General features: G+C 43.4%; 1 protein-coding gene across 11 annotated transcripts in view; it reads right to left on the bottom strand.

Moving 5' to 3' along the window:
- The window catches only part of LOC101477666 (dedicator of cytokinesis protein 3), a 239469-nt gene that overhangs the window by 99953 nt on the left and 116012 nt on the right, over positions 1-23504 (bottom strand). For 9 of the 11 annotated variants that reach the window (XM_076884370.1, XM_076884369.1, XM_076884367.1 and 6 more), the window contains exons 4-5: positions 22303-22358; positions 9235-9331 (exon numbers count right to left, since the gene is read on the bottom strand). In XM_076884370.1, coding sequence (XP_076740485.1) covers positions 9235-9331; positions 22303-22358 — 153 coding nt within the window. Of the gene's footprint in view, positions 1-9234; positions 9332-11307; positions 11909-15110; positions 15164-22302; positions 22359-23504 lie in introns of those variants that run through there. The other 2 variants (XM_076884366.1, XM_076884368.1) reach the window with 2 other exon arrangements.

Raw genomic sequence — 23504 nt, forward strand, 5'->3', positions numbered from 1 at the left:
TCTGAATGCTTAAACCCTAACTGTGATTCCTGTAGCACAGTCTCTAAAACTATTCAGACTTATAGCAAAACCACTCACTGAGTTTGCAAAACTAAAAGCACAAAAACTGCTTTGCACTCAGTTTGCAATTTTGTAACACACACTTTGCAAAACTGTAGGCACAATTCACTGCACAACACTCAATTACCAAATTTCCAACACACTCCTAGCAAAAGTATACACATGTATGGCTATCATTAACACTAACTTGCCAACTGTCTGGCACACTTTCACATGTGAAAACTTTTTTAGATAATTAGTTCACTTTGCAATCAGCCTAAGCACTATAATACAGGTAAGCTGTGTGTGCGGAGTACAATGGAGGGAGCAGAAAGAGTGAGAAGAAGAGGAGGCCGAGGAAGAGGACGTGGAGGTGAAGAAGTAGGATGAAGAGGACGACAAGGACAAGGAGGAGCAAGAGGAAGACGAGGAGGGGGAGAGGAAGGGTAGGAAGAGTAAGAAATAGAATTGCTGATGACATCAGAGCTACAATAGTGGACCATGTAATCAACCGTGGAATGACCCTGAGGGAAGCTGGCCAACGGGTCCACCCTAACTCGAGCCGCTACACTGTAGCAAGCACCATAAGGACATCTTGAAATGAGAATCGGTGAGTACAGTCACTTTGCACAAAGATTTGTAGCACTGCCATATGCCAATGAGAAACACACCAATACCATTGATGTAAAAATACTGAAATTGTTACTTTACAGAATTTCTAGATGACCAGATGCTGGGGCAGAGGAAGCATGTTCACTGCAGACCAAGTAACCCATATAGTCATTATGGCGATTGCAAATAATCCTATACTTGGAAATAAACACTTGTGTTTGTTTTGATGTGTTTGAATAAACACCAGTACTTGAAGTTTGGATCCCTCTATGCTTATGGATCTATGACAGAAGTATGAGCTCAAACTGACATAGCCTACCTTGTGCACAGAGAAAGCAAAAGCCAGATGTGTTTTGTATTCATACCATCAGTGTGCAGTTGGCGCATTGTGTGCTTAGTAGATGATGGCTTGTGTGTACTGTTTGATACGGAAACACCATTTTTACGAAGGTGTGGAGAGTTAATCTAGCTGTGTTTGCTTTTGCAAGAGAACTACAATGTTTTGATGATTGGGTGACAGGTTTTCTTATTTGTGTGAAGAGTTTTGCAAAATTAGCCAATAGTTACAAAAAATGTGCTTAAGCAATCAGAAAAAACTGTAATAAGGATCAGGAACTCAGTGGGACTTTTAAACACAACTGTGGAAGACAACCCTGGAGCCATGGCACCAAGCACCAGATCCACAGCGGACAGATCCCAAGTTGCAGACTGTGCATACATACCCTGGAGACTATCCAACACATGGGTAGTAGCAGGATGTAAGATTAAAGCTGGGACAGGATATAAAGTCCTGATGGGACAACCAGTACCAAAGCTCTTTGAGAACAACAGGGCTAAAGTCCTGCAGGACCTCGAATTCCAGACAGTCAAGCAGCTGCTGGCTAACCAACCTTAGTTGGAACAGAAGATATGACAGATGTGCCAATCCCAGCAGAGAGCAACATCAGGAAGGAGTGCAAGAAAACAGAGAGGTATTGGATGCTGAAGGAACAACTGGAGCAGATGTGGAAGGTAAATTCCAGATCTTTAACCCTGAAACTGGGAAAGTTGCTCTGGCAGATTCCAAGCACAACATCGGGTCTCTGTCCACTATAGCAAAGTCCAGATACTACGCAGAACCATCAACCAGGCCACTTGAGGATCATCACATCCCACCCCTGCCCAGGGGGCAAATTTAAGCATACGCAGACATGTCCATGTTATTCCATGATTAAGGTTAAATGTGTGTTTAGCTGAGCTCTAAAAGGTTTTGTGCAGATTTGTAACATGTTTATTCTTGATTTTTAAAAATCTACAACATCTCTTCATGACAGGGCTTCATAAAAGGTAAACGAGTCTGTGAGTGTGCTGCAACCTCGAGTTTGTTTCACAGCGAGGTGATCATCTTTTACTGTCAGGTGACCCTCTGAGAGGATTCTTTGATTATTGCTTGAGCTTGTGTGGTAGAGCTGTGGGTGGGACTGCAGCACTTCTTCTCTGGGTTGTTGTTGATGTTTCTTTTTGTATGCTGTCACTTTCTTTTATTAAAAAATGAAAGAACTAGTTTCTCCACTCAGACATAAAATATAACATCTGCGAGTGTAAAATTGCGACATTTTAAGCTCAGGCGATCTCGCCAAAGGCTGAGTCACGTCTGCATGTTGATATAAAAACGTTAAACCACTTGACAGCCAGTAAACTTCACAAACTGGATGATGAACTTGAATGAATTTTCTTCTCGTCATGATGAATGCACGCTGCGCCTTGCAGCTATGAACACTCAGTGTGCGTCTGTCTTCTTTTGACTTTCTTCTGTTGCAGAAACAAAAATTTCATTTCAATGCAAAGCAGAAAGAAGTGGACAAGGACAGATTCCCCACCCACTGCCTGCCAGTCCTGTCGCTTCTTCTGGTTTTTTCTTGTTCCTCACACACACACACACACACAAACACACACACACACAGACACACACACACACACACACACACACACACACACACACACACACACACACACACACACACACACGTCTACACATTTCACAGCAAAGAAATGTGTCCCTCTGTGTTTATCCCTGTTTTCACATCCTTCCATCATTGTTTGGTTGTCACCACTCCCTCTCCTCCTTGTTCACAAATCAATTCTGCCCACACACACACACACACACACACACACACACACACACACACACACACACACACACACACACACACACACGCACACACACGCACACACACGCACGCACACACACACACACACACACACACAGATACAAATTTCAATCCTACATCAGGATGTAGGAGACAACAAGAAGGGAGAAGTCCACTCATCCTCCACATCTTCTCTGTCCTCTTCCAGCAAAAATAAATTAACTTTAAATTGGACTGGTCATGCAACAGCAGCATCTGTATAAAAAAAGCCCGAAGCAGACTGTATTTACAGTTTTTTCTGATTGCTTAAGCACATTTTTTGTAACTATTGGCTAATTTTGCAAAACTCTTCACACAAATAAGAAAACCTGTCACCCAATCATCAAAACATTGTAGTTCTCTTGCAAAAGCAAACACAGCTAGATTAACTCTCCACACCTTCGTAAAAATGGTGTTTCCGTATCAAACAGTACACACAAGCCATCATCTACTAAGCACACAATGCGCCAACTGCACACTGATGGTATGAATACAAAACACATCTGGCTTTTGCTTTCTCTGTGCACAAGGTAGGCTATGTCAGTTTGAGCTCATACTTCTGTCATAGATCCATAAGCATAGAGGGATCCAAACTTCAAGTACTGGTGTTTATTCAAACACATCAAAACAAACACAAGTGTTTATTTCCAAGTATAGGATTATTTGCAATCGCCATAATGACTATATGGGTTACTTGGTCTGCAGTGAACATGCTTCCTCTGCCCCAGCATCTGGTCATCTAGAAATTCTGTAAAGTAACAATTTCAGTATTTTTACATCAATGGTATTGGTGTGTTTCTCATTGGCATACGGCAGTGCTACAAATCTTTGTGCGAAGTGACTGTACTCACCGATTCTCATTTCAAGATGTCCTTATGATGCTTGCTACAGTGTAGCGGCTCGAGTTAGGGTGGACCCGTTGGCCAGCTACCCTCAGGGTCATTCCACGGTTGATTACATGGTCCACTATTGTAGCTCTGATGTCATCAGTGATTCTATTTCTTACTCTTCCTACCCTTCCTCTCCCCCCTCCTCATCTTCCTCTCCCCCCTCCTCGTCTTCCTCTTGCTCCTCCTTGTCCTTGTCGTCCTCTTCATCCTACTTCTTCACCTCCACGTCCTCTTCCTCGGCCTCCTCTACTTCTCACTCTTTCTGCTCCCTCCATTGTACTCCGCACACACAGCTTACCTGTATTATAGTGCTTAGGCTGATTGCAAAGTGAACTAATTATCTAAAAAAGTTTTCACATGTGAAAGTGTGCCAGACAGTTGGCAAATTAGTGTTAATGATAGCCATACATGTGTATACTTTTGCTAGGAGTGTGTTGGAAATTTGGTAATTGAGTGTTGTGCAGTGAATTGTGCCTACAGTTTTGCAAAGTGTGTGTTACAAAATTGCAAACTGAGTGCAAAGCAGTTTTTGTGCTTTTAGTTTTGCAAACTCAGTGAGTGGTTTTGCTATAAGTCTGAATAGTTTTAGAGATTGTGCTACAGGAATCACAGTTAGGGTTTAAGCATTCAGAAAAAACTGTAACATCTGCAGGAAGCTCCTGAGGATGTTTTACCAGTCAGTGGTTGCTGGAGTACTTTTCTATGCTGTGGTGTGCTGGGGGAGCAGCACAGCAAAGAAGGACTCATCCAGGCTGGAGAAACTGATCAGGAAGGCTAGCTCTGTGGTCGGCATGAAGCTGGACACTCTGGTGACAGTGGCAGAGAAAAGGACATTAAAGAAACTGATGGACATTATGGACAATGCTGGGCATCCTCTGCACACGGCCATAAAAACCAGAGGAGTCTGTTCAGGTTGCTTCTCCCAAAGTCAAGAACCAACAGACTTAAAAACTCCTTCGTCCCACACACCATCAGACTGTTTAACTCCTCTCTGGAGGGGAGAGGGAGGGGAAACAGGAGGACAAAGGAGGGGGGAACAACTAAGCTGTAGTGCCCTTTTCACTGTGCAATATTTTTCTATATTCATCGGCGCAATAGACACAAAATAGTTGAAATGTGCAATTCCCTGGTTATTCCTATTATCCTATTTATCGCTATTATACACTCTGTATTAATATATGTGTATATATGATATATTTCTATTTCTGCTTACATTGTTTTGCAACTTCTGTCGGTGCTGTGCTACTGGAAAAAGAATTTCCTGGAGGAACTCACCTGAGGGACTAATAAAGTTTAATCTAATCTAATCTCCAATTATATAATAATTAAGTAAAAAACATTATGCAACTGTATGCAAAGTATCTGTTGCATTAGAGGATACCAGGATATTTAGAATCCGATTGGTGTGACTTCTAATATCATCAAAAAGAGTGACCACGTGCTCCTTTATCTATTAAACCAATGTTTTACTGTTCTGCACAAAACTACCAGCAGAGGGCAGTCTCGAGCAGTGAGCTCAGTGAGCTGTGAAACAGCAACAAAGAGTGACTTGGGGGTACTTTGGGTTTAGTCCCAGTGATTAACGTAAGGCAGCCACCGTACTGTGCAAAAGTCTTGAGTCACCTCTCATTGACTTCATTGACTTCTAATTAGCTTCCGAGGAGCCAGAGTATCTTGAGCAACAGTTCTCCAGACCTCCTGGAGGTCTTTGGGCCTCGACTTGTTCAAGGAAAGTGGCAAAGGCAAAAAAAAAGCAGTGATAACCAGATGTGACGATAACAGATGGATCTGAGGAACACTGAAGTGACACGGTACCAGTTTACACAACCACATCCAATTCACACAGAAATCTGACACTCCAAATAAAGAAAGCAGCCAAAGACCACATCAGGGCAAAGAATTTAAATGTGACTTTGCGTGACCCTGTAGCACCGTAACTTCTTTCCTCATGTAAACACTGACACTGTTTGCTTGTTTAATTACTGGTTATTGTGTTTCCATGTTTCTTGATTCTCAGAGCATCCAATAATCTGCCACTCTGATATGCATTTAGTACCACACAGCACTGAAGCCAACCCAGTATTTCTCTTCACTCTGCTGCAATCTTCCATTTCTCCTTTGTCAGTTGTTATCTCTTATTCAGTCTCACATGCTTTCTCCTTTTCCCTTCTCCCCTCCGAGCCCTCGCTTTCTTTCTCATATTTTTTATTTATTCAGTCTCTAACACACTGTCTTAGGGTTCGTCTTTCACACACACACTTTCGCCACCAATGTGTAAACTGCCTGTGGCTGTGTGCAAAGGGCAATTGGAGAGATACACTAGAGAGAGAGAGAGGGCACAGGAGATGGTGTGTGTGTGTGTGTGTGTGTGTGCGCGCGCGTGCGTGCGTGCGTGCGTGTGTGTGTGCGCGTGCGTGCGTGCGTGCGTGCGCGCGCGCGTGTGCGTGTGTGTGTGTGTGTGTGTCTTGGCCTCCCTGCTCTGCTGCATTTGTCACCTCTACAGACTGCAGACCCACCAAATGTCCACTTACTGAGACTTCAGCATGTCGATGTTTCTGCATTTATTCATGCGTGCAGTGATGACAGCCACGTCTGAGCATCTTTATGTGTGTGTGTGTGGATGTGAGAGAGGGAAAAAAACAAGTATACACACAAATATGTGAACTGGGAGTCACACAGGTTTCTATGACTCACTGCCAATTATTATATTTTTGTACAAGCTCTAGAAAAACGTTAAATTAATATGAAAATGCTTAAAGTGGGCTCTGACATCAGTGTGTCAGCATTTTGCTTCCAGGCAGCATTTTGGCAAATTTGCACATTCCCCGGGCGTCACATAGCGCCGTTCTGGCAGACGCCACCTGTGTTTCACCGTTAAGTGCAAGGTGTCTATCGGTGTCGGTGCATCCGCAGCGATTCTGGCTGCTGAGAGATAACAGCTTTGCAGAGCTGCACAGTCTGCTTTAGGAGGTAGGAGGGAGCTTAGCAGACAGGAGACCCTGGATCGCAGCCCGTTTGTGTTTTGCACTTGGATTTTTTTCCACTGTGATGGTCTGGTTGCTCTCCTTACTTCTCTTTATTCCTCTCTACTGCAGAAGGTGGGTGATGCACACCATCAGGACAACGGGAAGCACCTGGTTTAGTTTTTTCTCTATTAAACTGCGGCTCCGATGTTCTGGAGCGCAGCACTTATCCACTCACACATCCTCACTACTGATGATACAGACTTCCTCACGTCATGGTTGTCTTTGCGTCATGTTTTTGCATTGGTTCATGAGATAACTCACTGTTATAACAACAATAACCATTAACAGGAAAAGTGCTGCTAGTTAATAATGAATATGATTTTACAGCATCTTCAAATTTTTTATTTCCTCTTTCAACATTTGTCCTGCAATAAAACATATCTGAGGTCCATCAAAGGTCCAACATGTAAGGGGGATACTTGTTCCTTATACCCAGCTCTAAATCATTGTTTTGGTGTAATTTGGTTTCCATGGACCACATTTTGCCTTGACTAAAGTCAAATGTGTATGCCTCAGCTCAGCCACACGTCCAAATATCAGATGTGTTGTGGCCTTCAGGGCACATCTGAGTTTGCAGAGCAGGCATCTAAAGTCCAGATCGTCTGTTCCACACAACACTCGTCAGTGCCCTAACTGAGGGAACGGTGCCAAAAGTCGCCCAGATTATGGCCCAACTGTGCCCGCTGTCTGCATGTAGAGCACACTCTTTTCTGCAAGTCATGTTTTTTGGCATTTACATTATAATAGTAATTTCAATTTAACTTATCGTGGCAATTTTTTAAGTATGGAAAATTTGATTGTTATCCCATGAAATACCAAAAATCTTTCCCTTCTAACAAACCAGAGAATTGCTCTGCAGTGCGCTGATGCTCAGCACCAGCTTCATCGTGTTAGACCTCGGCATGCCTCTCTCTGTCTCCTCTCCACGTCCTTTTCTGTTTACGGGCTTATTATTTCTTATCTGCATGTGTGCTTATCTATAAGCAGACAGTGTTGCAACAAAGACAGTCATTCTCTCTAATCTACTCCTATATCTCTCCATCCGTCCACAACGCACGAGCATTCCTTGTTGCTGGATTTTCATCTGCTTTAAGAGGACATTCACTTTGTCAGTGACAAAACACTCGCTAATGTCAGATCTGTCAGGATGGAAATAGAAAATCTGTCACGCAGAACCCGACAATGACAATTTTGTCTTTCATCTCTTCAACTCTGGCAGGGAGCAAAGACAAAAGTCTGTTAAACCAGAATAAAAGCACAGAGCGACGGGGCTGGCAGGACACGAGGAAGATGAGTGATGAAAATAACCATCGGAACAGAGACAGGAGACGGAGCACAGCGACAGTTTTAGATTACAACCAGGCCTAATGCACGGATTACTTTCCCCTCTATCCGTTTAGGGGCAGATGGATTTCCGATCACATATTGCGACAGGAAGTGGCGAGAAGACAGATGGCCTAAAAGTACGAAAAAAGGCTACGAACTGATGGCTGGACAGAGAGGGTGGAGTGAGTGAAAAATCTGATTGGCTGACAGTGATGCAGATATGAGTGACAGCGAGCTCACAGTTACTGCTTGCAGCCTTTGCACTTTTGTACAGAAAGCCTTCACTGTGCTTTCAGAGCCAGGCACATCTCAGGAACATCGCACCTTAAAAATACATGAATCTGTGGGCAGCACAGGCCGAGGCTGGACACAAGTCAGTGTTCCCATTCAGAGGTCTTTGGTGCAATTCAGAAATCTGATTGGTTGAGAATATTTTTATTTTAATACAGGTCAGAATCAGTATCCTCCATTTCTCTGTTCTCACACAGCTGTGCAATAAGAAGTAGTAATTATTATTTGTTATCCTCAGATGAACATGTTTTATTTATTTTATTGTGCATTATTTTTGCTATTGATCCCAGCAGCGGGAGTTTCTTTTTTCACAGCTGGTCCACTGAATTCATCCAGAAAATATTCACTTTCACCGATTTACACAGAGAAAAGATCTGAGTTGGAGATTTTGTGTGAACTGGGATGAACCCACATTACAAAACCAGCTAAAGTAAAGTTAACCTGAGTCTCTCATTTATTTAGTTGGTTATAAACCCACAAAACAAGAAAAACTGTACTAGGTGTGGGAAAAATGAAGAGCAGATGTTTTTAAGATTTGCAGCTGTGCAGCGTTCTGATTGGTTGATCAGCTACTTGTATTTCTTTCTTCAAAACAGAGATTTATCAAGCACCAATTGCTGCTGAAGGCCTCCCCACACCGTAGGCTGGGTTAGTTTTAGTTAACCTCCAAGAATAGTTCTTCACGAAAACAAAAACAACTGCAGCACTTTCAGATTCTGGGACAGCTTCAGAATACATGTGATAATAATGATGTTTGCCGAGATTAAGCAGCGACTGGATTCTTTCTAAAGATGTCGGGCTTTGGGGGACTCGGTCTGTTGCATTCCCTTTGTTCCTGACAACAAAGCGGCACGATGCACACGGATGCTCCGCGCTGCTTACCACATAGAGCTGCTTCCACAGTAAGGCCCATTCCTGCAGTGTTGACGTGACCTCGGTGACAATGGGGTCTTCAAGAGGCACCACAGTCTCATGTGGCCTGCAATAGAAAACAGACACACACACATTTAATTCACAGCTGCTGGGTTTGGACAAGCATCAGATGTCCATAACTGAAGCAGATTTAAGGACACACAGAGCAGCACGTCCACAGTACAAAGCCTTTACATGTGAAATTGTTAGCGCGCGTAAAAGTAAGAGAGACAATAAAAGCTTGGCCTGCTTTGTCACCAGAGGAACTTGGCGACTGTGTGGAGTTACGTGTGTCAGGTTTCTACACTAATGAATTAAAGTGAACTGACAGTTCAGTGAAGCAGAAATCCAAACACTAATCTTGTGTTTGGATTTCTGATAAGAGATAAGATAAGAGAATCCACTTATACTGCCTGTACCAACAAAGCACACTTCATGCACAGGTGGAAACACAAAGCACGAGCTAACATATGAAATAAGGTAAACTGTCAAAGTCAAAGCCAGCTTTATTATCAAAAACAGGTGTACAGATCATGCACATTGATAAATCTGACAGTCGTCAGCATAACAGTGGAAGGATATCACATGCCTTCTAAGGATGGTTCCCACGGGCTGTAAATATAATGAAAAAAGCAGAGGCCCTAAAATTGAGCCCTGTGGGACCCCAAACTGAAGAGGAGCAGAAAAGGACTCGTGCCCTAAAAGGTTAACACTAACAGTTCTGTCAGAAAGCTAAGAGCTAAACCAATTCAAAGCAGTACCACAAATGTCTGCAAGATGGTGTAAGCCACAGTAAATGTTGTGGTCTACAGTGTCAAAGGCAGGTGTTTGGTCAAGGAGGACCAGAACAACATGATTACTAGAATCGCAGGAAAGGAGGAAATCATTAAAACCTTTAGGACTGCTGACTCAGTGCTATGAAGGTTTTTAAAGCCTAATTGAAAGACCTCTAAGATGCCGTTCTCATTTAAAAAATCCATCAACTGGGAATATACAATTTTCTCTAAGATTTGAGACATAAAAGACAGCTTGGAGATGGCCTGTAGTTAGCCAATACAGTGTGGTCCAGGGCGGGTTTCTTATGCATGCTTAAAATTAGCAGGGACTACACCAGATATTAATGTGTCATTAAGTTAAATAACACACATGGATTATGACTGTTGGAGGAAATTATCTTGGAGAAGTATTTTCTTTTAGCCTCTTTGACCATATCCTGATAGAGGCGCCAGCAGTCCTTAGGATTTGAAGAGACACCTGCAGTTTGTCCCTCTTCCATCTGCATTCAGCTCTATGACACTTCCTCATCACAGCCCAAGTGGTGTTATTAAACCAAGGCTCGGTTTTAGCCTTGGGCTGCCTGGTTTTTAATGGTGCCACAGAGTCCAGTATAGTAAGGCAAGAAGATTCAAACCAGGAGTTGAGGTCCTCTGTGTCCAAGGGAGTGAGATCAGCGGGGACAGACAGCTGGCTAAAAGCAAAGGAGAACTGGACAGCAGTGGAAGGGTTAATGATCCAACAGTGGCGAACATGTGCGGTGGTTTCGTGAAAACAGCATCAGAAAAGACAGCGTCAGATATTTCCACGTCTGACTCAGGTAGACTGTGTGACAAGACCAAGCCTAGTGTGTTTCCGTGTTCGTGTGTGGGACCGGGTATGGACTGGACCAGATTAAAAGAGTCAGGCTTAAAAACCCTTTCACCAGAGGTTTGTCTGGACAGCAGACATGGATATTAAAACCTCCCACAATAAAAACATGATCGTAGTTGGGCAAAGTCCCAGCTCGAAGTTCTGAAAGGTAATTTATGAAGTTCTTATTGTATTTAGAGGGACGATAAATAACAGCAATGATCACTGAGTTAGAGTGATTAACTTCAAAACATGTGAGCTCAAGGCTGGAAGATGAAAACTCTAAAAATCACAGTTTACATTTAAAATCCTTTTTAAAAAAAATCACCCGCTGTACCTCTTCCTCCCCTGATGTCCTCGGTGTGTTAAAATAGGAACAAGCCGCTGGTAAAAGTTCGGATAAAATACCGGACTCACGTGTTAAGCCAAATCTCAGTGACGCACATAAAGTCCAGATTCCAGGAGGTAAATGTCACGAAGGAGCATCATCCAGGCCGACCACAGGGATGAGGCAGGAATCCACAGGGTCCAGAAATCGCTGAAAGCTCCAGGAAATAATCGATGTATTCCTTGGACGGTTGAGGGACAATGCACCAAGGACAGGTTGAGTTTAATGAACCTGTCCTTTGCATGGGAGGACAATCCTCCTATGCATTGTCCTCCCATGCATAGGAGGACAACGCGCCTTCACCTCACCTCCCAGCAGCAAAGTGCAGCAGCATTTTGAAGCATGGATTACTGTTTCCAAATGTGGCCTGGATAAAATGGGTCTTACTTTTGCCAAGCGCCTTATACAACACAGCTCAGTCTTTCTATCTGTCATTCACTCAGGAGAAACTCGGGTTCAGTGTTTGGCCTCTTTGCAGTCCGGAGCAGCCGGGGATCGAACCACCGACCTTCCATCAGTAGATGACCTGCTCTACCTCCTGCTCACGTCTTCAGGTGGAACAAAGAAAAGCAGCTGAAGACAAAGACCTCGTTTCACCTAAGCACTTGTACATAGTTTTGAGCATCAGGGATTTCTTCACTAGAACTGAAAGCTGCGTCTCCAGCCTGCAGTCAAGAGCATTAAAGCAACACACACACTTTTGTTCTTCTTCTCATCCCACGCTACCTTTCTGCTCGCCCCTCCCTCACTCAGGGAAGCACTTCTTTCCTTCTTACCCCTCTGCTCACGTACCCCCCTTCCCTCCGTCGCATACAGTAACTGATTAATTAATAAAAGCCAGTGTGCCAGATTAGCTGATCTCCCAGCTGAGCCGTAGCTGGCGGCCGCCTGGTGATTTCACACACATTAGTTACACTTGTATCACAGACGCGTCTCCTCCTCTTCGCCTCTGTTCTACTTTTCACTCAGCCTAATCGCTCCCTCCTCCTGCTTCCCTGCCTCGTGTTCCTCCTCTCTTTTCTGGCACATCTCCATCATCCATTTGCACATTCTACTCTTCTTCCTCTTCACAGCTTCCTCTTCCTCTTCTGTGTTGCCTTTCCTGTTATTCCCCCTTTTCTGCTTTCTCTCCTGCATTTCTTCCCTCTTTGTGCTCTGTCTCCCTCTGCACCCACATCCCCACAGTCTTTGGTTTCTGTCTCCTAGCCTGACCTCTGTCTGTGTTTCTGTTGTTTGCAAATCTTTATCCATATCCTCTCTCACCGTGCCCCACAACTAGTCTCCATCTGGTTATCTCTGCCCCGAGTCATCGCTGCCCCGAGCTGCCACAGTGTTTCTCCGTCAGTCTCAAGCCACTTATATTTTCATCTGCTGCCTCATAACAGCCTCTCTTTATTATTATTCTCTGTTATTCTCCATGCAGTTCATTCTTAAAAACACTCGCTGCCTCTGTTTTGAAACTCTTGAGAGAAGAAGAGATTTTTGGGGGAAATTCTTTTTGTCTTTCATCCCTTGGTTATATTCATACCCCACAGCTGTGTTTAAAACTTTACAGCGATTTAATATTCTGTATTCTCTGGGCTGCTTTAAACGACTCCAATCCAGCCTCTTATTTCTTAGTTTTTGTGCATTACAGAAAACATTTTCAATGATGCTTCCAGTGTACTGCATGACACATTAGCATGGCAAAGTGCGTCTCACTAAAAGATCGCAGGCAGTCAGAAGAGGCGTAGCAGCATCAATGCCGGAGCCCCTCGTGGTTGTATCCTTAGTCCATTTCTCAACACCCTCTGCATAAATAAACTGTATCAGCACTTCAGCAGCACTCCATCTCTCACTTTACGCAGTGGTGCACTTACAGTCTGTGACAGCTGAATGTCACTGGCACATCGAGCGCACACTGCTCCCATCTGAATCCACCTCCAATGAAGCAGTTTGACAGCTCCCGGCAGCTCGGACGTAGATAATAAACACGGCTTTAGCCAGCCTACTGTTTACACCTGCTGGCAGCAAACACAGCATCACATAAGAGCTGCTGGCCCCCGCCTTCTATCGCTGGTGCATCAAACCCCACCACATCCTGTAATCTAACACATCCTGATGTTTTTACCCTGCTAACTGCGTCCAGCAAAAACAGGTTCGATGGAGCTTTTTCTGCTCCTGACCTCTCGGACCTCAACAACAGAGCCACTAAGTGCACTTTTAGCACTTACCGTAGTCCATAACACTCACCACCTCAGACCACAGCTGAACTTGGCTTTGGACCGGGCGTGTGTTTATATACGTTTTCTGTCACAGCAGCTGAAAAACCCTGCTGAGCCGTGTGCATCAGTGTGTCGTCCTCAACACCCTACAAACTCCTCAGATGACCCTCAGATTCAAACCCAGAACGTTCATGTTATAAAAACACTGACGGCCCGGTGCTACCCCTCAGCCTGCCTGTGGATGCACTAATAGGATGAATTTCAAAATCATTGAGCTGTTATGTTCACAAGATTTTCAAAAAACCTGACCTCTGACCTTGGCCTTGAGGTCAAGTTTGCTGAGATTTAAACTCATTCCAGATTTTTAGTAGCTACACCTGGTATGAATGTGAAAATCCTATGTTACCTTGTTCTCGACTAATTGCGGACACCTGGCTGCCCAGCGGGGCGTCGACAGTACCCCACCAGCCTATGGCCGAGGGGTGAACGTCAGTTTTCATCTTGAGACAACTCTAATGTGGTTTCAGCTGCCAGCCTCACATACTCAGGACCCGGTACAGACTTAAATGCAGGGGAGGCGTGATGAACTGATGCAGCTCCGGTGTGTCAGCCTCCCCGCAGCAGCGACACAGACCACGCCCTCCTGCAAACTCTAATGTGGTTTCAGCCCTGACAGCCAGCTACCATTCAGACGATGATCAGCAGAGATATGCTTTGATGAATATGTAAGAACAGGTTGAACTGAAGTGTTTGTGATGTTTGAAATAATAATAATTCATAAATGATCAGTTTTTAAAGGTCGTGATTGGCCGACCAGTGATGGAGGAGATGCAGAGACTAACAACACCAGGGTCAAACGGCTGATAGAGACAAATACCCCAATGACTTTGGAGCGATGAGCCGATGTAAGTCAGACTGGGATTGTTTTTCTTGCAGTACTCTGTTAACTGTTAACTGGTTTCCTTAAATGTGCATCTTAAGTTATAGCTTCTGGTTTCATGGATATCATGTGTGAGAGTGGAAGGACACCAGTGCACTAGGTGACAGTATGGACACAAAAGTCTGAGTCTTTCTTAATTTTAGTTAAACAGAAAAGTCAGGTGAGTCAGATGCTCTGAGCTCAAAAATCAAACCCGAGCATGTCGACACGCTCCGCCGTTATCTCTGCGGTTATTAGGGTCACACTGCACTAAATGAAGGACATTCAGCAGGAATTAAGCCTCGTGGCTGAGAGCAGCAGGACTGATCAGGATCAAGTTTTTACTGAGGCCAAAGATCCAAGGAGCAGGATGACTCCTGTACTCAGAGCAGGCGCCCCCTGCTGGCCATTAAAACGGAATAGCTGGCACATCCTGACCAGAGCACTGCTGTCCAACCTCCGTCATCCGCTCTGTTTTCTCCTACCTGCCTGCAGCCCTGAGTGTTTGAGCTGCTGCTCTTTCATCATTTCCGCTTTCCCACCCTGTCAAACTCAATTCTGTCGTCTTTGATCCAATAGTCTTTTTGCCTGTTTTCTGAGAGCCAGTTAGTCTCTCTGTTCCCTGTGCTTTAAATCTCACTGCTATTCTGTTATTCTGCATTTCAGACTCTCATTCATGCAACTCACCTCCTCCACATCTCCACCTTACCTGGATGCCTCAGCTGAGCCTCCATCTGTGGTGTGTTTCACCATGACTACCAGCTTCTAGTCTCCAGGGATGTTGTCATGCTTCCTGCCATTAAACTGCTTTGATTTGGTGCGTCATCCGACTCAGTCTGTGTACTTGAGCTGTATTAAGCTCTATTTACTGAACTCCCAGCAGACAGCGAACTGAAGCGCTCACACGATCCAGCAAATGTGTGATTCTGTCTCGTAGTTTGTGATTTGTCCCGTTTGCTGTTTGTGGTCTCTCGTGTTATCCTCTCCCCTCACAGAGCTCGGTTCTGCTGGAAGCTTTTTCACCTAGAAAGGGAGTTCTCCCCCCCCACTATCACCAAATGGGTTTTTCCATATAAGCCTGTAGGCTCATTACCTAAACATATAAAGAGCCTCGTGGCTGTTCTTGTGAACTGGCAGTATTTAAATGAAACTAATTTGAATCTTGATGGCTTAATCAGTTATTAGATGATGACACTTTGAACCCAACAAACCGCTCTCACTGTTGATGGTCTCTTAGGTTTTACATTAGCTCAAGTCACCCTGAAATGCGAACACGGAAAAGATGAGAAGTTCTTTTGTGCTTCATAAAATTTATTTAATGCTCCACAATCTTTGCAGCACGAATCCAAAATGGTATAAAAGCTTTTCTTTGCATTTTCAAAAAGACTGCATTCATGGGAAAATGTGACATTATTAAGTTAGGATAATGAGTAAATTGTCCCTTAAATGATACGTGATAAGCTACAGTAAATCCAGCCTGGTGCGTAAGCAGCTCAGACAAAGTTAGAACGAGGGATTTGGTTTTAGCGTCTTATTTTCGTTTATTTGGTGCTTTGAATTGTTAAGAAACAGCTTCAAAATCAAAAAGTTAGAAAATGGACCGAGGCAGGATGACAGAAGAGTGGGAAATGAAAAAGAAATGATTGGCTCTGATAAGAAATGATAAAAGCGTACACGTGCAGACACGGAGCACTTTTCTCTCTTTTTTAAACACATGTGCTCTTTTCCATCTGTGGATCACAAACATGAAGCTGGCGTCAAAGATGAAAACCATCAAGCTCCGTATGCTGACATTAACTTGGGGTTAAATGCAGGGCGGCCGTCATTTCACCGCACCGATCGCTGAGCTGAGGGTCACCGTGCAAACAGCGCAACACTGCTTCTAAAAATACGTCCACACTGTTCACGGCGCCCAGAGGTTACACGCAGCACTGCATGTAACATTAACTATTCATTTAGATGTGAACTGCACATACTGCCATTTATTCACAACGTCACAATGCACTGCACATTTTTAAAATTTGTCTTTTGTAACCGACTCATTATTTATGAGTTCATAAGCATGTTTTGTCATTTGTGCAGCTTTAGTCTGTGTCCACACAGTGCAGAGTGGGTCCACACAGAGCAGAGTGGGTCCACACAGAGCAGAGTGGGTCCACACAGTGCAGAGTGGGTCCACACAGAGCAGAGTGGGTCCACACAGAGCAGAGTGGGTCCACACAGAGCAGAGTGGGTCCACGTGCGACCACATGCACCTACAACCAATGAGGTCCAGCTAACAGGCAGGTGTGAAGGAAATCTGCAGAAACCCTCCAAGCAGGAAGATTCAAACTCAAAGATAGCAGCACTGATCTCTGGAGCACCATGCTGCTGCTGCCAAATACAAAACTTGTGCAATGTATGAAATTATTTTCTTTTAATCATAAAAGTAATAAGAAACTAGTAAAACAAATGTATTTCTGTTTTTGGTGGAGCACAGATCGTCTCCTCGTATTAAACCTTCAAATGTAGAAGAAATGGTGCAAAAAATGTACGTTTTACAGCATCTGTGTTTCTTTTTGAGGCTTCGGTGCTTTTCAGGAGCGTGCTACTGTTACTTTCAGCTGTTAATCATGAGGTTCAATATTAGAGAGAAAGTCTGGGTATACTGGACCTGTAGGGAAGAAAATGACATCTTCATCTAAATTATCAACCCAATAAAAATATGAACCCTAACCCAGTTGGGAGTATATTGTATTTAATGACAGTTTATTGGTAGTTTTGACCGAGTTGTCAGCTCAGTTGTTTCTTTACATAAACTTGAAAGGCAGTGGAACTTGCCTGAAGTGTTTGAATTATTCTGCTTGTTAAACTTGTTGGAATAAAGGATTAAAAACGAGCCTGTAGAGCATTTCACTGACCTGCTGCTCCCATCAGCCTGTTTGACTGTTTGCAGAGGGAGCCACACAAACTCCCAGCCTCAGATGCTTCAGTGCTTCTCAGGAACATTGTGCTGCTACCTTCTGCCAGAGGTGGGACCAAGTCATTGTTTTGCAAGTCTCAAGTAAGTCTCAAGTCTTTATCCTCAAGTCTCAAGTCAAGTCTCAAGTAATGTCAGGCAAGTCAGAGTCGAGTCTCAAGTCACTGGTGTAAAAGTCCGAGTCAAGTCACAAGTCTGAAACTTTGAATTTCAAGTCCTTTCGAGTCTTTAAAAAAAAAAACAACGAAAAAATAATGTTGCAGTTATGCTAAATGTAAATATTAGACCATGTAATTTTTAAATCTGTGTTTTTCTCAACACATGACAAAATAGTGAACTTAGAAAATATACACAAATTGTGAAATTGCACCTCTTTAAAATGCAGCTCAATTAAACCTAGCTCCAAGAATAATTTTCACTGATAGTTCTGAGATAAGCTGCATGTTATTCTTGGATGCGGTTGTAGGACCGGCTTTAAAATCGCATGACAAAAATATCATACACATTAAAAAAACTGTATCACCAACGTAGCCTGGACAACATTTGCTAGTTAGATGAAGTCAGCTATCTCATCGTAGCATATTTATATGCATATTTATAATTATACGGTTCTTGTGAGTGCATACACTCATGAAGTTTAGTAACTTCCGGTCACTGCAACAAGCCCAGGTACAGTTTACCGACGGATGGGTGCAGGACCTTGAAATGCACCGTGTAGAACGAAAGACCATCGTACGTATCATAAGTTTACCAGTCTCACAAATCGTCGTCATAAATATACATTCCTTAACCGTTTATTAATAGGACCTTTGAGCTCAACGGTAATTAATTAGTAGTGGAAATAATTTCTGGTAGCATCACAGAAATGTAGCAGTGACAATAATATTGTATGCTGTAATCGTACTGGGCAATTAGTGATACAAAAAACCTGTTTTATCCTGTGAATAAAAGTATATGTTTTTGTCAATGTACCATAATAACAGAAGCGAAACGCAATATTGTGTCAGGACAATTCACTATTTATGCACAATAAATAAAGGAGCATAGCGCGACAATTTCTGTTCAGCGCCAGACTTGCTTGTAACCTATATCACCAATTATGTTATGAAAATGACGTATTAACTACTAAAAAACACTGACCTTCGTGTAAATGCTTGGAGCAGACTAACCTGTGAGCTGGAGGGTTCTGGGACGTTATATTTGATCTTTGAATGGCTGCAATCCAGTCCATCCGTCGCCTCTTTGTTACTTCGGAAACATGGCTCGAACAATTTCTCTTCAACGACGTAATCCGATAACAACCGATCTCTTTACCCGTCAGCTTCCCGTGGCTGTCATGCGACCGGCTATTGCAGTTAATAATACAACAGCTTCTTGACATTTTTGTGTTTCTTTTTATCGCTGTGTGACTGATTTTAATTGAAAGCCTGCGTGCGCTAGTACCGCTTGCCACGAGTTCCCAGAATCCTTTGCGGTTCTACCCGTGAATGACGTCACATTTTCAATCTCTATATAATATGCATGTTAAATTTTATATTTGGGGTAAAATATCAAGTCTTTTCAAGTAAACCGGTTCAAGTCCAATTCAAGTCCCAAGTCATTGGTGTAAAAGTCCAAGTCAAGTCACAAGTCTTAGAACATTTTTTCAAGTCAAGTCTAAAGTCATAAAATTAATGACTCGAGTCTGACTCGAGTCCAAGTCATGTGACTCGAGTCCACACCTCTGCCTTCTGCTATTGAACAGTCATTTTAATTCATTTGGACAAACTTTTTTTTCCATGTAGCAAAACCTCGCGTCAGTCCAGGTGGAGCCAAAATGCCAGAAAAGAACTGACCAAACGATCCGGTGAGTTAAAAATCTGTCACTTCATAATCGATTCACATGCACTGTGCAGAAAACCTGATGAGAGTCGGGTCCTGGGTCTGACTGGAGCTGCAAACAAACAGTAAGCAGGTGATCAGACTCACTGAGGAGCTCACACAGGCTCTACACAAAGTGTTCATTTAACTTCAGACATGAGCCTGATTTCATTCTTTTATGCCTGCAAGTGTTTTTTGTTTGTTAGGTTTTTTTGGTGCATTTTGCTGTTCAAGTCTTTTTGTACCGTTACTATAAATGTGTCGCGTGCACTTGTACAATAGGTTTCTCTCTCCATGTGTAGTAATGAAGTGCAGGGTTGTGATAATTGTAAATGTCAGCTCTGAGAGCTTCCTGGCACAAACCTGCAGGCTGCTGTACACTGGTGGATCGACACAGGGACGCAGGCAGGCCGACTCCACAGGAACAAATTAAAATCCGCTAAACTCGTTTGACCTCATGCTGCAGTTTTTACATAAGGATATTCAAATCTCTCCGTGCCGTCTCAAACACATGAGACATTAAAGATCACTGTCAGATTTTCTAGGGTGCAGAGTGACTACGCTGATTCTCACCGGACAGTAAAAGTGGACGTTTTATGAAAAGAAGGTTCACTAAAGCTCAGAAGCATCTACTGTACAGATGTCCTGCTGCCTGCTTCATGCAGAGCAGACATCCTCCTTGGTGCTGTGAGCAGTGCTGGATGGTCAACTCTTTGTTGGTCACCTTTTACCCAGCAGACCAATCACAGCGATCGAGCCCTGTTGGTGGGTGTACCACGTTACTGTGATCACATCCCGTTTTCTTTAATGCAGTAATGTAAAACATTGATGTACATAATTCAATAATTATATGAAGCTTACGCCTAAGTTATATGTCTGTCTTTTTTCCTGGTTGTCTGTTCTTTACATCACTTCCACTTTCCCACGCTCTCAAACGCAACACTTACATCATTACATTATATCTCGGTCCTCATTGTCATTCTCTCTTTCAGGCTCTCATATGTGCAACCAGCCTCCTCCCCATCTCCGCCTCCCCCGAATCACTCAGAGCTCCATCCAAGCCTCCATCTAAATCACCAGCGTCCTGATTCCGGGGGTCCCGTCCTAAATCCTGCCACCGCTGGGATCCCGTAATGACACGTTGGGTCATCGGGGTCTAATCACCAAATAGATTTTCTCTCACAGTAAATTTTGTTCCATTCTTCCAAACGTTCTCTCCGTGTTGTAATTACAGTAAAGGTTCAACACAGTCTGAACTACCACAGTGCTCGTGAACTGAGAAGAAACATCAGTGAGTTAGAATAAGTGCAGCAGGGAGCAGGTGGTGCTCAGGGAGCTCCAGCAAGAAAACTTAGAGTTGAAGTTGGCTCAACACGAGCTGATGTAATGCCGAGCTGACCAATCAAGTGCATGCACGGTCCAGCGTATCATCCCTGAGGTAAAACATGAAGTACTAGCTTTATTCTGTTTGTCAGTACGGCTTTTAATTGGTACCTGAAGCAACACGCCTCCACCTACACCACCCCTTGAGTGTCTGTAACTCATACTGAACATGGCTCATTTGTTTGTACAGTGAAGACACACACAGTGTAATTCTCTTATTCCCTCACACACACCCACGTGCACATCGAAAGCTCTGCTGCTTTAAGACCCACTTGATCAACAGTCTTTAATTATGTTTGTCATCATGCAGCAGCCTCCATCTTCCTTCAGTAAAATACACCAACTCTCCGTCTCTGCCCCGGGGGCCTACTTGAAACTCTAAAAGATTCACTAATTCCAATTAATTTACTCTCTGCCTTTAATTAAAAAACTCTTATGCAAATCGCGACACGCTCTGTAACGCTGATTAATCTGAATTTTGGAGGGTTTTGTTTTTTGTTTTTTGTTTTTAAAGCTTTTCCAAATAATTATGCTAATGTATTAAAATATGTACAGTTGAACTTGGAAGGAAATGAGAAAAAAGGAGGTTTATACCTTATTTAGAAAGAATGACTCTCAAAACAACTGATCCCAACAGAAAAGCAGATTTCATCAAATTACCTCCTAAACAGTTTTAGCTGCAGAAGAAGAAAAATGCCTCCCAGCACTGCGGATATAAAATATACCCGACTGTGGCATCATCCCACATTCGGTACACGAGGGCGACTCAAATCGGATCAGATCTGGAGTGACTAAAAGATGATGACATACAGTATGGTGCAAAAGGCTTTTGGCATGTTCGATGATTGTTATCTCACAACACCATCAGGAAGGAGTCTGATCGGCCCCCAAACTCACAGCGATCTAAACATGCAGCCAGACTCACAAAGACTGTTCTTCAGCTGAAAGCAGAGCAGCAAGTCCTGCAGCAGGAAGCAGGGCGCCAAAGAGCCCAGATCAACATCTCAGGCTCAGGCCAGGATCATACAAGCAGAAGACTCGGACTGAATCCACCGAAAAACTGTGGCAACTTCTCCAAGATGTTAACCTCATTAGTACCTTGAAAACAAGTGCAGAGCTGGTGCTCTTAAAAGCAAGAGTGGGTTTCCCACAGATGATTGCAGTGGCTCACCGTGTGCATGTGTGTGCTGCAAACCACGCCACATGTGCAGGTGGTACGAATAATACACTCTACTTTATGACAAAAAACAGCCTCGATCGTTTTGGCCTGCAGGTATTAGCTGCCACATGTGCAGCTTTCATTAGTGAGTCAGACAATAAGGAAACTTTGCATTTATTTTAAAAGCCTGTGGAAGTGACTGGAACAAATGCAGGGCTGACTGAATACGTTTGGCAGTATAACGTATTGTCACTCTCAGCAGAGGCTGTTAGCGACGCTCTGTCCGTGAAGCTCTGGTTAAAATCCTCTTCAGACAGAAAAGAGACACTAATGACTGAATGAGTAACAGGAGAGAAAGAAAGGCTCAGAGGACAATAAATGCTTTTTGCTGGTTTTATGTTCAACACGACTGCTTTCAGCCCTCAAACTGAAACATGATGCTGGAGTCAGTGAAGGTGTTAAATTCATCGAAAGCGTGAGTCTAACCGAGCCTGAGGTTTCACAGAGGCTCAGTGTAGTGTCGCAGGTTTACACACTTACCCTCTGTTGGTGACGATGGCCTTCTTCAAGTGAACGTAGCTGGCAGGAAAAACTCCCTGGAGAGACACAGACAGAAAAAATAACAGAGAAGAAAGATAATTAATCACCGTCTACTTCCCATCCAATAACACCGAGAGACAGATCACGATAAAGACATGCAGAGTAAAGACTATCCTCTGTGTGCAGCAGCGAGACGCTCCTCAATCATTCATGTACAATAATAAGTTATAACGGAGGCTGATGGCAGGCTAGGCAGGTCGCTTCTTGTCTTTGATTGGAGATCTTCCAGTGAGGAGAAATACATGCTGCCTTTGCCATCAGAACGTCATGACACTGTGACCTGACAGAAAATGACAGCGAATCACATTTTTGCACAGATTTGGCCTTTTAAAGGCACGTGGTCCTAAACGTCTGTGAAGGTTCTCAGTCATCCAGGTCATCGTAGTCTAAGGAGCTTGCAAAGAAAAGCGTCTGGACTTGTTTGAGTTGCTGGAAGACTCATGCGAAGACAGCTTGAAGACAGCTCATGTGATTAGGTAGAGGATCATCAGGGGGTCCTTTGTCCCTCTTTGGGGGGAAACTCCCACTAGGTTTATATCTGGGACTCTCCACCATTTGACCTTAGAACTGAAGAAGCTTCTCAGATGAGAGGTGAAACGTCTTCAAGCAACTTAAATAAGTCCAGACGCTTTTCTTTCCTTGGTCCTAAACGTTTGATCAGCTGTAAAACAGCCCGCTTCAGTTTAAGGTTGTTTTCAATAAATTGCATGTTGAAATTTTCTGCATGTTGAAGCTCAACTTGGAACCTTGTTAAGATCCAACTATGCAAAATATGATTTTCAGGTGATCATAAACTTTTGGTCAGGGCTGTACAATAAAAGTATATAATGAAGAAGGACTCTACAGGGTCTGAGGAAGGGTGGGGTTTATACAGGAAACATTGGGTCCCGCTGTCTCCACCTGTTCTGATGTGATGGGCATAAAATGAACTGCTTGGACTTGCAGCTGTTTCAACTGTGTTAAAGTCCAGTAAAGATCACACTGCAAAGAGATTACACTGATCCAGTGACGTTCCCGGGGCAACACTGATTGGACCAATCAGCTTAAACTCTGATCATTTTGTTATGGTTTTGGGAGGGAGTTGATTTTTAAATTTATTTTATTTTTTGTGTTTTTTGTTGTTGTTGTTGTTGTTGTTCTCT

Source organism: Maylandia zebra, linkage group LG5 (genome assembly GCF_041146795.1).
Source record: "Maylandia zebra isolate NMK-2024a linkage group LG5, Mzebra_GT3a, whole genome shotgun sequence".
Classification (NCBI taxonomy): domain Eukaryota; kingdom Metazoa; phylum Chordata; class Actinopteri; order Cichliformes; family Cichlidae; genus Maylandia; species Maylandia zebra.